Source organism: Brugia malayi (genome assembly GCF_000002995.4).
Source record: "Brugia malayi strain FR3 genome assembly, contig: Bm_v4_Chr1_scaffold_001, whole genome shotgun sequence".
In the NCBI taxonomy this organism is placed as follows: domain Eukaryota; kingdom Metazoa; phylum Nematoda; class Chromadorea; order Rhabditida; family Onchocercidae; genus Brugia; species Brugia malayi.
Window position 1 is genome coordinate 8,617,734 of NW_025062475.1, and position 15,677 is coordinate 8,633,410.

Here is a 15,677-nt window from a genome sequence, read left to right on the forward strand (position 1 = left end):
TGACTTTTACGTAAGTTTTACATTGAAATGAAGAACGGAATGCAAAAGTAAGAGTCAAATTGGGCTTTAAAGAAAGCAAAAGCGCTTACTTTTTCAAATAATCAAGTTTTTCTAACTCTTTTTCCACGTAAGCGTTAATCATTACCGGAATATCTCTCTCAGCTCCTATCAATGCTTTCAGAGAGGCAAGGGATGAGAAACTATCGGCAGAAACCGCGATCAATAACAATACATTAAGTATTATCTGGAACATCATTTTCCTGCAATGCATTATCCATAGCAGCATTACTTTCTGCACTTATGCAATTGCAAGCATATTGCAAGCAGTATGCTAAAGGGAATCGACTGAATATGTTGTAAAGAAATATGGTTGTATTGTACATGTTCTGCATGAAATGTAGGAAACGAGAAGTCAGTGTGAAATAGTAGAGGATGAAGTAAAGGTAAAGGTATGACGACGCATCACCACCACTTTGTTATCTACATATTAAGCATGTCAAACTGAAACTATCCTGTCATCCTTTTCCTTCGCTAGAACCCTAAGGCCGGCGAGCATCACAAATCTGCTAGTTCTAATTATAGAACATAAATAACATTGAAATTAAATAAAGAATCAAGTTTCAATTAATGTCAAATATGCGTAGTGTGCATTGAAATATCTGTATCTATATGGAAATGTGGTATTTATGAACATCACATTTCCCTCTTAAGCACTATAAAATACAGCAAAGAGCGAAAGAAGGCATGGTGATTGAAAGGTGTGCCACGTAAGAGTCAAAACTAGTTATAGTCATTCCATTTTACTGCAATGATCAACCAGAAAGTGAATTATTCATCTCACATCAGCAATTTATCATTCTATCTTTTGAGGAAAAGAAGTTTCTGGAAGATTCGCCTTCCTCTTTTTACGTACAACCGTAACGCTCTCCCTTATAACCGTAACACTATCACGACCGGTCGGGTATTTTGATGATAATCTTAGTTTTTTTAAGTTTATCAATCTAATATTCATCTGAAATTCATCTGTGTAGGAATGTTAGAATTAACGCTTCTATACCAATGATGAAAAGATCCAGGAAGAATATATGTGTGAGATTGAAACACCACTTGAAATGCCACTTGAGTGCTTAGCCAGAATCGATATCACAAAAGTGCTAATATTGTAATATTTCCCACTATATTACTTTTCAAATGTGTTTTCTGAATATTAGGCACGAAAATGATAGTACAATTATTATTTAAAGATGTGAATAAGAAGGATTACATGACAGGCGAGATTCTAAAGGAAAGTATAATGCAACTTCCGTTGTACATTGCAGTGGAACGAATAAAGCGCTCTTACATGTGATAGTCACTGAATGGTAAACAGCGCTCATTTAGACCCTCAAACTGAATTATCATCAATCTGGTATTGAACACATTAATCTAAATTCCACCATCTTTCCTTATGCAACAACAATTTTATGACGAAAGACGACGAGCAACATGACTTTTCTCTTCTTGCAGTGCCCAGAAAGCTCAATGGATTTAGAATGACGAGGTGATTGATATGTTTTGAGAGCAAATAATACAGAGAACGTCTGTGATATAACAGGGAATTGTCATTGATTTGCTTCAATTCAGAACATTAAACAAAACATTACGTCTGGCATATTCAGTTTCGATAGGGCTTTACGTAAGCAACAGTAATGTTTCTTAGCTTAGGTAAAATTTGGCCATGTGATCTGTAATACTTTAAAAGTATTCGCTGGTTAACACTTCTGTGCTCCAATCAGTCTGCTCTATTCGGTCTTCTGAGATAGTGCTGTATACCAATAAAAAAGTAGTGGTACTTTTGGTCGACAAACGAAAATCATAATTTTTCTAGAAGTGAATGGTTGGGGCAGAAAGATGGTTCAATGGTCGTAGAATTGTCCCTGTTGCGAATTTCAATACTGCGAAACTCTAATAAGATAATTTTATAAAAAAAGAATTCATTATTCGAATTATAAACAAATGTTAACAGTGTTATGAATCAATGTTATGAATCAATTTAACTAGTTCTATCCTCATATTTAACCAAATTCGCATTCCAATTTTTCGATTTGATGTTGTTGACATCCTTGAATCTTTACAATTCCTTCTGTATCGATATGAAGTCTATTAGCTACTCACTTGATTGGTATTTTTTACCTGAAAATCGTGCTATATCATTAAAGATTCAGTAATCTGATTGGGATTTCATAGATTAAGGTAACCCATAATTTGCTTTCATGATCAATAGGTAACACCATTGTTACATTGTCTTGGAATTTTATTAATTAAAATGCCGATTCTGCAATTGGTAAACTTTTTAAATTCCTGTTTGTTCCTGATGCTTGATAAAATATTCCAAGACAAAAAAAATCATTACAATATTTTATGTGGTCTAATAACATTACGATAAGCATCGAACCGGCAAAGGAAAGGTTAGCTAATCTTCTCAAAGAGATAAAATTAATACATTTTGTGTCTCCGGAGCCAAATACGATATTGGGGCAACAGGAAGAATTCTATATACTAAGGAAGAGAATACTTGAAGACAGAATACTCCAACGTTCATTCATTTTTGTTGACAATAAACTAAAGTCACCAAGTTTGAACAAAACAACGTTATACCCTGGAGAAACCTCAGCACTGTCAACAATATGAAGTAATCAAAAATTTTTATAAGCTACAATAAAGGAAAGGTCACCATGTATATTTTGCACATGCGACGTCTATTCTACCCTCAATACTCGTTGAGCTATTATAGAATCATATACCCAATAGATTTTATTTTATCTACTACTTCATTAAATATAGCGATCAATTATGATAGTGATGAAGACGAATATACTCTTTAAACATTAAAGACTAAAAACAAACTAGTCAAATACTGAATCAATATTCTTATCACAGATCTTTTTTGAAACTAGTGTCCCATAGATTGGTAGAAAAAAGAAATCTATATGTGAATGAAATAGTTTTAATAAATGAACCCGGAATGTCTCGTGGTATGTGGAAATTAGCAAAGATAATAAAAATTAACCGAGGATGGGATGGAAGAATGAAACAACAATACAAAGGCCCAAAAGCAAATAATTTGATCAGTTAACAAATATGTTCTATTCTATGGAAATAGATGTTTCCGAGAATATAGATCAAAAGAACTTATCGCATTTCGAACCAGAAGTGTCAAAAGGCTATAAACTTCAGCTCAATCAAAAGATAAGTCTGATCTTACGATGAAAAGTCTACTATTGATAAAATGGTATCATTAATATCAAGGCATGTGTAGCAACAAAACTGTAATTAAATTTTCGGAGTGTCATTTAATATTCCTGAAAAATGAAACTGTGAAGAATTAATCGAAAAGGCACACTACACAAGATGTGTGTACACACGCACTCACATAACAGTACCAACTATAAAATACAGCAACATTACACGAATGGTATATACCAAGACAATTACTATCCGTAGAATCACACCGATCAACTACTACAGCAATATCTTGACAATTCCGTCGATTTCTAAATGCTCAAAGACGAGTGAATGGAATTCGCATAATTCAACTTTCTCCTAATAGATGGAATACAAGTAATGCGAGTGGCTAGGAGTCAAATATCAATCGATAACAAACTTCGTATTAGTATTAGTTGATGGGAGAGGGTTAGTTTCCAATCTTGATAATATAAAAAATTGTATAATATGAGAAGGAAAGTGTATAATAAATACTATTATTGTTTTATGGAGCAATGCTGATACAATCAACCATTGTTTGTATCGAAAATTAGGAAGATTCGATGCTATGTAGTATGGAAATTACTTCGTCATAGATGAACTGTAAGTATCACTCATAATTAATGAAGAACACAATCACGACAAATTGTAGATTAACCAGTCCTAGCTAATGAAAGATATAGACACTAGAAATAATGAGAACTTTACCAAAGAATTTAAACGATAAAACAATTACTCATAATGGAAACTTCTCCAGATGAAACATTCGACCACTCGAGATGAAACAGTGTAAAGTTTTAATATGTTTTTGATTCGTTTAGACAAGAATTTTTCCAGCAACTTAAAGAAACATTTTTTTTTTCCATCAAAGAAGTCGCCAAAACAGAAATAATCTATTGTTATTGATTGAATGGTTGTTTATTAGCAATTGCATCCTCGCAAACAGAATGTTACTGCAAAGCAACGATGTGATGATGATACCTAAGAATGTTGATAGAATTGATTGATAGTGCCTGTAAAATTAAGGAAATTACAGCTGGAAATAATAAATTCAAAGGAAGTCTAATAAGTAAGTTCAAAGTTGAAACAATTGATGTACATTTGGAAATCTTAACTCACAACCAAGAAGTAGTTAATTCAATACCATATGAACATAGGGATGAATTTCTTATTTCAATTTGGAAAATTCAACCAAGTTACTAGATCGATACAAGAAAAACTTGAAAGCTTAGTAATACGTTGGAGATTAGTACCATTTGTGTAAGTACAATATAAATTGTATAATTGTTCTGTGAAATTTGGATTACTTCAATCCGCATTCTGTTCTAACAAAAGAAATTTAAATGAAAAAACTGTCACTGTTCTTCTTATGATATCATCCATGTCATAAAAATTTCTCAGTCGAAGTTTTACATTAAATTTCTCCTGTCTTCCCCTTTGAGAGTGTCGCGATACTTCAATATCTAAATAAAAGTATAAAATAAATTTATAAAAAAAGAATTAATCATTCAAATTGCAAATAAATAAATATTGCATGTTATCCTCATATTCATTTCTTATGCTTTTTTTTTGTTATCTTATTTTACCAAATCCGCACGCTAATTTTCCGATTTGATCTTGTTACAATCATTACGGTGTAATTGAATTTTTACGATTTCTTTATTAGATAACAATAGTGTTATATTGTGCATTAATTGAACTGCCTAAGCCTTTAAATTCCTGTTTGTTCCTGATCTTCAACGAAACCTTCCAAGACAAAAAAATTCACGACAGTCTCCCCAAGAGTAAATATAAATGGCGATGTTCTCAATTCACAAAGAGAAACAAAGACAGAACAAAAACTAAGCGAGTGGACCTTATCACAAAATAGTATCTTTAGCGAGAATTGGGACGTCTAACTTCTTGAATCAAATTGAGCTTTCACATGCTCGAGAACCCTCCTTGTTTGTAATTGTAGTTGGTACAGATGAATGCATTCATTGAAAGGTCTATTGCAACGATTTTATTCGCTAGCAACCACAATACAAATCTATACTGAGAATGTGCTTAAATATGTTTCTAGTATTTGCATTTAAAAGATTTAGATGTACTGAAGATAAAGGGTTTAAATCCTTATATAATGGACATTGACTTAATAATTACAGTAAGTAAAGAGTTATCAAATGATCTTTACTCTTTATATAACAAAAGATGGATTTTAATATTGTCAGTTTCTCATGAGAATGACTATTAGACTAGAAAAGCTTTACAGTATTTCGACATTGGAAGTGAAATTGACTTGGAACACAAGAGTGATTTTTAACATATTAAACAATGTTCCTTTGTTAACGATTGAAAAATTCTAGATATAATGGGAAGATGAGTATTGGATAGATAATTGCTTACATGAGATGCAATTTGAAACAGTAATATATTTCTTTAAAGACGGTCCAATTAAGATTAATTTTAGTATTATGCAATTTTGTTTGACATATTTGACTTAGACAAAAGAGTAATTTTTAAAATATTTCGAGTTTCGCAACAGTGTTCAAACTTGTGTCTTGCAGATAATTTCTTCGACTCCTTGTCAATTCCATAGCAGATTAAATCTATTGTGTGCCACCTGATCCGTTTCACTTCTAAGATGCAAAAGTGGCGAAATTCACAAATTTTTGAAAATGAAATCACGGCAATATCGAGTGAACTAAGTTGATTAGAAGCCTAACTACCTATTTCAACTTTAAGTAGTTGTTTCCACACTATAAACAAAATTATCAGTAGGAATGATAAGGAAAGAGAGATAATTAGATAAGTGGAAACAGAATAAGAGTAGAAAGAAATGAGCATAAAAAATGAGTGCATCTCATCATGTTTGTTTTTTGAATATGATCGGAACAACCTTGTTTTCTTATAATTGATGCCGCAAATTGGTGTCCGTCCTTGCTGAATATGCACTACATTGAACATCGCTACACAAAAATCCACATTAATTTTTCCTCGGGAATATATTTATTTCTCCTGCTCGGAACCATATATAATTCATTTTAATAAAAAATGTACAAGTTCATGAAGACACGGGGACATTACGTCACGCAAGTAAATTGATTTATGTAGATTTGTGTTATGGTTTTTTTCGGATACTCTAAATATAAATTAACGAATTGAGGCTCATTAAATCGAAAAGAATTTTAATTTATAAAAATTTTAGTTTCATTTTCTCCCTAAAGAAAAAGATTTTAGATTATGTAGATGAGGTATATCATACCGAAGATCCCAACCATACTATATTGAGGCGAAAGATTTCTGGGGTGGTATTAAGAAAGATAGATTCACATGCCGATTAGAAGTTGCCAACAAATCCACAAATGACGCATACAGAGATTATGATATGGAAAAGAAACTGAAATAATAGTTTGTGGGAGTGAGTTAAAAAAACAAAAAAAACAGAAGCCCAAATCCATTATATAACCCGATAACTTTTTAATTTAATTCAAACATAAAATAATTCTAATATTAATAATATTAGATGAATTGGCGAAAAATTATGAATTATGTAGATTGGTTGAAATATCGATGAAGGTGGAGAGACTCACGGGGAAACTAGACAGGATGAACGGACATTTCTTGATAGAAGAATCTTCTTAACACAGTTTCAACTATTTTCATCATAAATCTTAAAAAGAAACTAAAATATTTGTCTTTTCTTCAGACTCCACATCTTTAATTTTTGTTCAGAAACTTTGAATTCACAAATATTTTTAACGTTTTCTATTCATTTTCTAGCTTTCTCTGATCTGATATTTAAGTGACGCTTCGGCTCGGGAGCTCCTAAATCACCCACGTATCGTTCCTGATCCAGTTGATTTAAACCACATGGTCGACGCCATTCCTGCCCACTTTCATGAAACCATTTGTTCGCTGTCCACTTTGTTCCAGTCAATACCGGACATGCAGCATGGTAAGAACGCATGTCTACTGCACCGCTACGCATTAAATTATACCAAAACAGTGCTGCATTCTGCAAAAAGCACAATAATATATTAATTGGTATATTGAATTTCAAGAATGACAAAAGCGTTTTAAAACTGTGACAATTTTTGCAGTACTTTTAATAAACCTAAAAAGTTTCGGACCAGACAATAAAGACGTACTTCGATTGATTCTATCTATTTGCTGCTAAATTTTTTTTTTTTATAGGTCTGCTATAGGAAAACATTGCAATAATAATAAAGTTGAAACTAATAAATTAAATATAAACTTTAAAAGCTATCACAAAAGCATAAGAGCATCTATCTGACTGGCGGTACTTAATATCTAACAACTTACCTTGGTACATGATACAGAAGTTTTCAAATCGATGAATACTGTCCCACCTCCGATTTCCGGTTCAGTCATCTGTAAAATCATTGTTTTTGCATTACTATTGTTTGCACAACTATTTTCAAAGCAATAAAAAAAAAAAAAAAAAAAAAAAAACAATTCATAAATGAAATAGAAGTAGGTAAAACAAATGAAAACAATTTTCTCCACAACTATTCTCAAAGTAACAATGAAATAGAAATAAATGAATACATAAATCAAAATTGTGGCTATTCGATTTCCATTTTTTGTTTTTTCGAAGACATTTTCTCTCTGAAATTATCACACTGTCATTAGCATGTGAATTAATTAAGAATACCAGTTTAATACTGCGCGCAATAACAATTAAAAGTATTTGTTTTCGTGCATTGTATCATTTCCGCTAATCTAATTTCTAAACTTTCTTATTCGAATTGTATTTCGAATGAGGAACTCAGAAAAACGGCATCAATACATAACAATGTAATAATGATAGAACAGTTAGAAAAGATAGAAGTTACCCTTGAACAATCATAATGTGGTTCGTAATGTCCACCGATTCCATAATTTTGAACCTAAAATTTTCCAAATGTTCAAATAAGCTAAAATTTATAGAATGCATAGTCTGCTGCTGATAAAAATTTAGGTAGTGATATCAATAACCCTTTTAAAAATATCCGTTTGAAACAATAAATAGCAGGAAGTGATAATTTTCATGACTCTACCTTGAAATTTAGGAATCTAAAGGAATGACCTGAAGTTCTTCAGCGGTTTCTGTCTCGAGATTTGTTGCCAAATCAAGACGTTTATTGATGCGTTTAACTACTTCATGTTCTGTCGATCCCAACCAGGAACTAAGTTTGAACTTATTTACCCAGTGAAAATTTATTTAGACAAATGATGAAATAAATTTTCTCACTTATTTGAATCAGTTTCAACCAGTCTCACTTATAAACATGATTAAAAAGGAGAAAAAAGAATTGTCATCAAAAATATTAAAAAAGTCATCATTAATTAATCAAAAGTGGGACAAAAACGATACGAAACACCTTTCTTTATCTTTGCAGTCTTCTCACAAATTGTAGGAACATATTACTGAAGCATTATTGAAGTATGTCAAAATTTATAAAATAGGAATTTTTAAACTCAAGACTGTCTTTGAATATTCCTTATACAAATATAAAACTGTTTCAAATTTACATCACAACTAAGAAATCATTTATTCAAGATTATTTTGCAACTGTATTTCAGCGTCTAAAATGTTACAGTCTGTTAACAAAGAACTACCAATTTTAATGTCATAAACCGAAGGGTACTGATCATCGTAGAGGGACAACTTTTTACTTACACTAATTATGCGCTTTTTTATAAGCCAATTCTTGTATAAGCAGTTAAAATCATTGGCTTGGCTCAGTTTTTGAGTATTTCAAGCTTCGATTCAGTTCATCTCATCGCTCATTCATACTCAATTCATTTTCAATAAAAGGTGATACAGCGACAACATATCTCTTTCCTAGCGCAATATTGTGAGACATCGTAAAAGAACAATAAAGCTACTGCTAAGTGTTATGGAGTAACAACTGTAGGAAAAAACCGAATTATAATAATATGTTGGGATAAACATGTATTAATCCATAAGATTAAAGATCATCTTAATTGAATATGTTTTAGATCAATATAAGACTGTTTCAAATTGTATCTTATGTAAGTAATCATTTATCAACACATCTTCCAGTTGTAGTTAAGCTTATCTGCATTGTTTAAAAATTTTCAATTGTTAACAAAGAGTATGTGTATTGCTTAATGTGTTGAAAATTACTCCTTTGTTCGGAACCAAATCTACTTGAATGTCAAAATATTGTGGAAGAGTTAAGAGTCATTCTTATCAGCAACCGACATAATGTTAAAATCTATTTCTTACTATATAAAGAATGAAGATCGTCTGATGTACGGCTCTTTGCTCACTATAACCATTACTTATAAAATTTTAACCTTTTATCTATCAGCTTTTTGCTAAAGCTAGTTACAATTCTGTTGCTCTCTCGCACCATTTAATTCGATATATTTAAAAATTCTTTGTTTAAATTTTCCATTAATTTATTTCTTCCTTTTCTTTTAACCTTCAAGTTCTAGCAAATTATCAGTATATTGTTGTCTTAGCGAATAAAAGTTATTACAACAAACTCTTTAACACATTCGTTTGAGTCAACTCCAAACCATAACCAAGAAAGCTTCTCTAAAAAGAACCTATGATTTCTTGACAACAGAATACATATTACTAAGAAATTTCCTGACACAAATTCTGTTTCATCATAAAACTGGGGTAAGCGAAATATTTGAATACTTACCTCTGGCTAGTACGGTAGAAAGCCGTCTCAATATTTCCGGTCACAACATTGTGAACTGTAGCTCGGGCCAACTGAAATCATATATTAGTAATTTTACCAAATACAAAATAACCTAGTCCAGTACATCCCATTCTTCCTTTTCTGATCATTGTGAATAAGCATACAGTTATAATATAGACAACTAAACGTGCCTTAGGTACTGCAAGCATTTCAATGATTCGCATCTCTTCATCCGACACAATGTCACGGAACAGAACAACCAATGGATTTTGATGGACAATTTCAACTTTGAATGGTGCTAGACGTAAATATGGGCGATCCATTTTATAATAGCAATACAACCGCGATTGTGCCTTAGTGTTCTGCATGAAATTCAGCCAAAATCAGGACCGCAATCCCGAACAGTTACTGAGCTAGCAGTTTAAAGTTAGCAGCCTTTTTTAACAAAACAAATTTAATCCAAATATGAACAGAAGTAAGCTATAGTATCTAGTGATTTCTGACACAAAATCAAGTTGAAAAAATTAAAAAATTAAGTAACAATTAGTGAACTCAAAAGAATTATTCCTTATATGAGAAAAATAAATAAACGATACGATGGGCACTTCTTGTCGACATAATGCTTCGTATGTGTCCTTCAAGTTACTTTTATCTCGTGGATTATTCATCGGTGGAACTTTTCGTCGCATATCAGCACGTCGAATTCCCTCATCTTCCAGCAAATCTTCATACCATCTCACGTTGCCTTTCGCTCGTGGATGATCCGGATCTGTAGTTGTTTTCTATAAGCACAATAAAACACTTCGTACTAAGCAGGAATTGAAAAATTAATTTATTACTAAATGACTTAACTAATATTGCATGTAAAAGTAGAAGTTGAAATCAGCAAAACTTCAGCTTGTCAATATTCAATAAATTGATGAATTTCATAAATTTTCGAAGAGTGAGACGAAATTCTGAGAAAGCCTTAAAATTTCTCTTCTGATCACTAGATCCCAGTACTGAAGCTAGAGATTTTTTGTGGTAAAAAAGAACTTAATAATAAATGACTTACTCATACGATACAATTCATCCGTAAGCAATAAAGCTCGTTTTAGATTACCCTGTTTATACAGTGAGAAGGCCAAGTGATCGAGAATGCTCTCTAGATTAGCCGTTGGCTTAGTTTCCTTCTGAATACGCTCTCGCGCTTCCTGCATCCAAAGAATGGCATGATAATAGTCATGTTCACTGTATGCTACACGACCAATTTCAAAACAATCTTCAGCTGCAACATTCGAAAATTTGATATCCGTGTATTTTCGCTTTTTAACATCTCTCTCTTTTTTCTCTGTTTCTCTCTTTTCTCTCTTTATTTCTAAGGAAGCAAAAAAGGGAAATATAATCTACCAGCACCTTCTTCGTTCAACATTTTGTTTCAAATCATTTTCGGCGGTCGAAACTAACCAGTCAAAGCAACTGTTCGCATTTTAGAATTCAGAATTTTTCCATCAGCAATATCTTTGGTATTCATTTCATATGTGTCTTGTAAACGTAATATACCAATTGCTGCACCTGATAGATCCACCTGTGCAATACTTCATAATTTTTTTTATCACAATAATAGCAGTCCAAAAATTGTTTTGTAAAATAAACAGTTCAGATCTTATTAAACATACATTAATAATAGCTACTTCGACAGCATGAAAGTTATTTAGGAGATTAATCCCATAAGCAAATAGACTCAAATCAGCTCATGTAACAGTTGAGAGAAGTTGAATAGTAAGAACTAATGCCCAAAACTTTTTGGCCATATTATTTAATTTTATAAATTAAATGCATTTCTGTCCTTCAATTGATATATGACATTTACGTTCAACAACAAGGAAGAAGTGCGATTTATTGACTTCAAACAAAATGAAACAAAATTCAAAACGATATTTTCCTTAATCAGCTCTTGTTGAGAAGAGTAAAGATTATAAAGAGAAGGAAAAACCTCCGTAGGATAGTTGATACGCTTAACAATCCGCTGGTAAGTTACGTTGCGAATGAAATCATCAGCGGAATTAGATCGCATAATTTTAATTACTTTGTTCCAGTCTGTTGTCATTCCCTTAATCAACAAGAAGGCATTGATCGGATGTGTTATCGCCTCCTCACCATCTCGTATAGCTTTATTGTTACTTTTTTGTATTTCTTGAGCAAACCTAAAATTATATCAATAACTTGTGGAGTGACAGCACTGAGTACTGACAGTGCGACAGAAACTACTACAGAGGCTTTCAGTTGTTTGCAAAAAGTGCCGTTAATTCAAAAATTGGTCATTAGATTTTCTCTGACAACCACTGAGTTAGTAAAAGGATTCTGGTGAGAATACAATGGAAACTGATACCAGCAGCCAATTAACATGCAGCTAAAGAAGTTCTTTTCAAGCATGGTGTTTGAAATTATAAAGACCTAGAAGATCAAACAGTTTCGACATGTGACCTAAAAGGAATAGAAGCAGTGGTTTTGGTTAGACTACCTTGGAACCAAGTCGAGTAGTTGGAAAGAAAAGCAAACAACAAAAAGACTGCAACAAGGTCTTTTTGCTCGAATAGTCTCTCTAAATATTTTTAGGAACGACTCTCTAAGTCATTTTTAATGCAGTAGGCACCGGTCTACTTTTCCTTCCCTCCACTGTATGTTTTTGCTACTTCACTGGATTAGGAGTAAGTTTTGAAAGTTATATATTGCAAGGTATTTTAAATTTGATGAGTTTTACTATGCATGATTGTGTTAGCATTAAACGTGGAAAAAAGACAGAGGAGAGGAAGTATTATTCATTTATCGAAAGATTCATTAGTCATTTCGCATTTACGCCTCATTGTAATCTGCCAATGTGAGAAGGATTTAAAAAAATCACTATGTTATGACTTTTACGTAAGTTTTACATTGAAATGAAGAACGGAATGCAAAAGTAAGAGTCAAATTGGGCTTTAAAGAAAGCAAAAGCGCTTACTTTTTCAAATAATCAAGTTTTTCTAACTCTTTTTCCACGTAAGCGTTAATCATTACCGGAATATCTCTCTCAGCTCCTATCAATGCTTTCAGAGAGGCAAGGGATGAGAAACTATCGGCAGAAACCGCGATCAATAACAATACATTAAGTATTATCTGGAACATCATTTTCCTGCAATGCATTATCCATAGCAGCATTACTTTCTGCACTTATGCAATTGCAAGCATATTGCAAGCAATCTTTAAATAATAATTGTTATTCACATCTTTAAATCTTGATTACCGGATGTGGATATTCAGTGTTAAAGAGTGCGTTACGTAAAATAAAAAAAAAAGTGCGTTACGTTAAGTACAATTATTATTTAAAGATGTGAATAAGAAGGATTACATGACAGGCGAGATTCTAAAGGAAAGTATAATGCAACTTCCGTTGTACATTGCAGTGGAACGAATAAAGCGCTCTTACATGTGATAGTCACTGAATGGTAAACAGCGCTCATTTAGACCCTCAAACTGAATTATCATCAATCTGGTATTGAACACATTAATCTAAATTCCACCATCTTTCCTTATGCAACAACAATTTTATGACGAAAGACGACGAGCAACATGACTTTTCTCTTCTTGCAGTGCCCAGAAAGCTCAATGGATTTAGAATGACGAGGTGATTGATATGTTTTGAGAGCAAATAATACAGAGAACGTCTGTGATATAACAGGGAATTGTCATTGATTTGCTTCAATTCAGAACATTAAACAAAACATTACGTCTGGCATATTCAGTTTCGATAGGGCTTTACGTAAGCAACAGTAATGTTTCTTAGCTTAGGTAAAATTTGGCCATGTGATCTGTAATACTTTAAAAGTATTCGCTGGTTAACACTTCTGTGCTCCAATCAGTCTGCTCTATTCGGTCTTCTGAGATAGTGCTGTATACCAATAAAAAAGTAGTGGTACTTTTGGTCGACAAACGAAAATCATAATTTTTCTAGAAGTGAATGGTTGGGGCAGAAAGATGGTTCAATGGTCGTAGAGTGAATAACCTGTTGTCCCTTTAGAAAGAGTAAATATAAATGGCCGTGTTGTTGTGCTAATTACCTGATAAAAATGCACTAAATATTCACAAAGAGAAAGAAAAGGAGGACAAATGTTAAATGAGTGGATCTTATCACAGAACTATATCCAAACTCTGAGAACTGACGTTTTGCTGATCATATCTTTAACTCCGGTCGTCCATTCCATAGCAGAGCAAATTTATATGTGACACCTGATTCATCTGATTTCAACGATGCAAAGTATCACGGGGCAATATCGAGTGAATTAAGTTGATCAGAAGCCTAACTACCTATTTCAACTTTAAGTAGTTGTTTCCACACTATAAACAAAATTATCAGTAGGAATGATAAGGAAAGAGAGATAATTAGATAAGTGGAAACAGAATAAGAGTAGAAAGAAATGAGCATAAAAAATGAGTGCATCTCATCATGTTTGTTTTTTGAATATGATCGGAACAACTTTGTTTTCTTATAATTGATGCCGCAAATTGGTGTCCATCCTCGCCGAACTATTTCTTCGGGAATATATTTATTTCCTTTTCTCACTATATAACTTAAAATATGGAATGAATTTATTAAAAAAGGACTAGAAACATCACTTTACTCACCGTAAGTTAATGAATTCCTGCAGATTTGATCCCGAACAAGATAAATTTGTTAATATTACTATTAAATCCATTTGTGTCTTAAATATAAATTAATGAACAATTTGAGGCTTATTGAGCAGAAAGACGAGTACAGGAAAAATGTAGAACTTTAAGCTCTATTTGATCTCTAGTGGAAAAAGATTTTAGATTATTTAATGAAAATTTATTAAAATTGAAGTTTCAATTGGACTTACAATTCAAAGTGAGAAAACTGGTGCTACTAAAATAGAATTTCGCTTTCTTCTAGCCACCATCACAACATTAAACAATAACAAGTAAAATAAGTCTTTGAATCGGTGTAAAAAAAGTTTTCGCCTCTTACCATAGAATCTCGTTTTTGTTCAATTTTCATAAAGTCATCATATGTTTGCTACTTCCCATTAATCGTATAAATCTTTTTACTTGTCTTTCTTATTAATCGTCTTGTTATTGTCACAGGAACTGTCTTCAAATGTTTGCTGAATTTTAATATAATTGAGTGTAGCTAAGGTTTATTTAACACACCATTGAAATTTGTACTCAAGTGACGGGGACAATGAGTAGCAAAGCCATTTTGTATTCGTTGCACAACAATCTTTAGTATAATTCTATGTCATTTTTGGGACAAATTCATTGATAAATCAAACGATATGTTGAATCATATCAATTGCATATCACTTACTTATAGTACATGCTCCTTCATTATTTGTAGTTTTCTACATTAAAGCAATTTCTGGCCAATAAATTAGCGGCAGTAGGTAGCTAGAATAGTTAAAAGAGCCAAACCTTTTCCTACATGCAAGTCGCTCTAATACTTGTGCAATTGTCTCATTCAAAAAAATACAAGAAATTTTGTTATCCTCTACTTCCGTTGTACAAAATAACAACAAAAAATCTGATACTAACGAATAAAACCAAAATTTTAGTTTGAGTGTGTATTTCAGTGTATTTCTGAGTGTACATTTCTGAGAGAACTTTCTTTACTTAAGAAATATTTTTTTTTTTTTTAATATTATTTTGTAGCAGTATGTGTCACCACTAGAATACAAAAAAATATCTTAGTTGTTTCTGAAAGTCATTTTGTATGTCGCACCTGCTGATCCATTCTAA

General features: G+C 32.2%; 2 protein-coding genes across 5 annotated transcripts; one reads left to right on the top strand and one right to left on the bottom strand.

Moving 5' to 3' along the window:
• Positions 1-1,463: 1,463 nt before the first annotated feature.
• Bm14272 (Uncharacterized protein) lies at positions 1,464-1,964 on the top strand (the record flags this gene model as incomplete). The annotated part of the gene is made up of 2 exons (XM_043077155.1): positions 1,464-1,540; positions 1,868-1,964. 2 exons carry the CDS (start codon positions 1,464-1,466, stop codon positions 1,962-1,964), a joined length of 174 nt encoding a protein of 57 aa, XP_042933089.1.
• A 5,030-nt stretch (positions 1,965-6,994) lies between these two features.
• Bma-dpy-18.1 (Uncharacterized protein) lies at positions 6,995-13,055 on the bottom strand (the record flags this gene model as incomplete). 4 transcript variants are annotated; one of them, XM_043077156.1, is made up of 12 exons in its annotated part: positions 6,995-7,240; positions 7,549-7,617; positions 7,795-7,854; positions 8,082-8,135; positions 8,315-8,414; positions 9,909-9,979; positions 10,109-10,270; positions 10,505-10,677; positions 10,963-11,175; positions 11,355-11,475; positions 11,884-12,094; positions 12,889-13,055. In XM_043077156.1, the coding sequence occupies 12 exons, from the start codon at positions 13,053-13,055 to the stop codon at positions 6,995-6,997; spliced, it is 1,647 nt and encodes a 548-aa protein (XP_042933090.1). The 4 variants fall into 4 exon arrangements, with proteins under 4 accessions (XP_042933090.1, XP_042933091.1, XP_042933092.1 ...); XM_043077157.1 differs by lacking the exon at positions 12,889-13,055 and having other exon boundaries at positions 11,884-11,997; XM_043077159.1 differs by lacking the exons at positions 6,995-7,240; positions 7,549-7,617; positions 8,315-8,414 and having other exon boundaries at positions 7,812-7,854.
• Between the last annotated feature and the right edge of the window lie 2,622 nt (positions 13,056-15,677).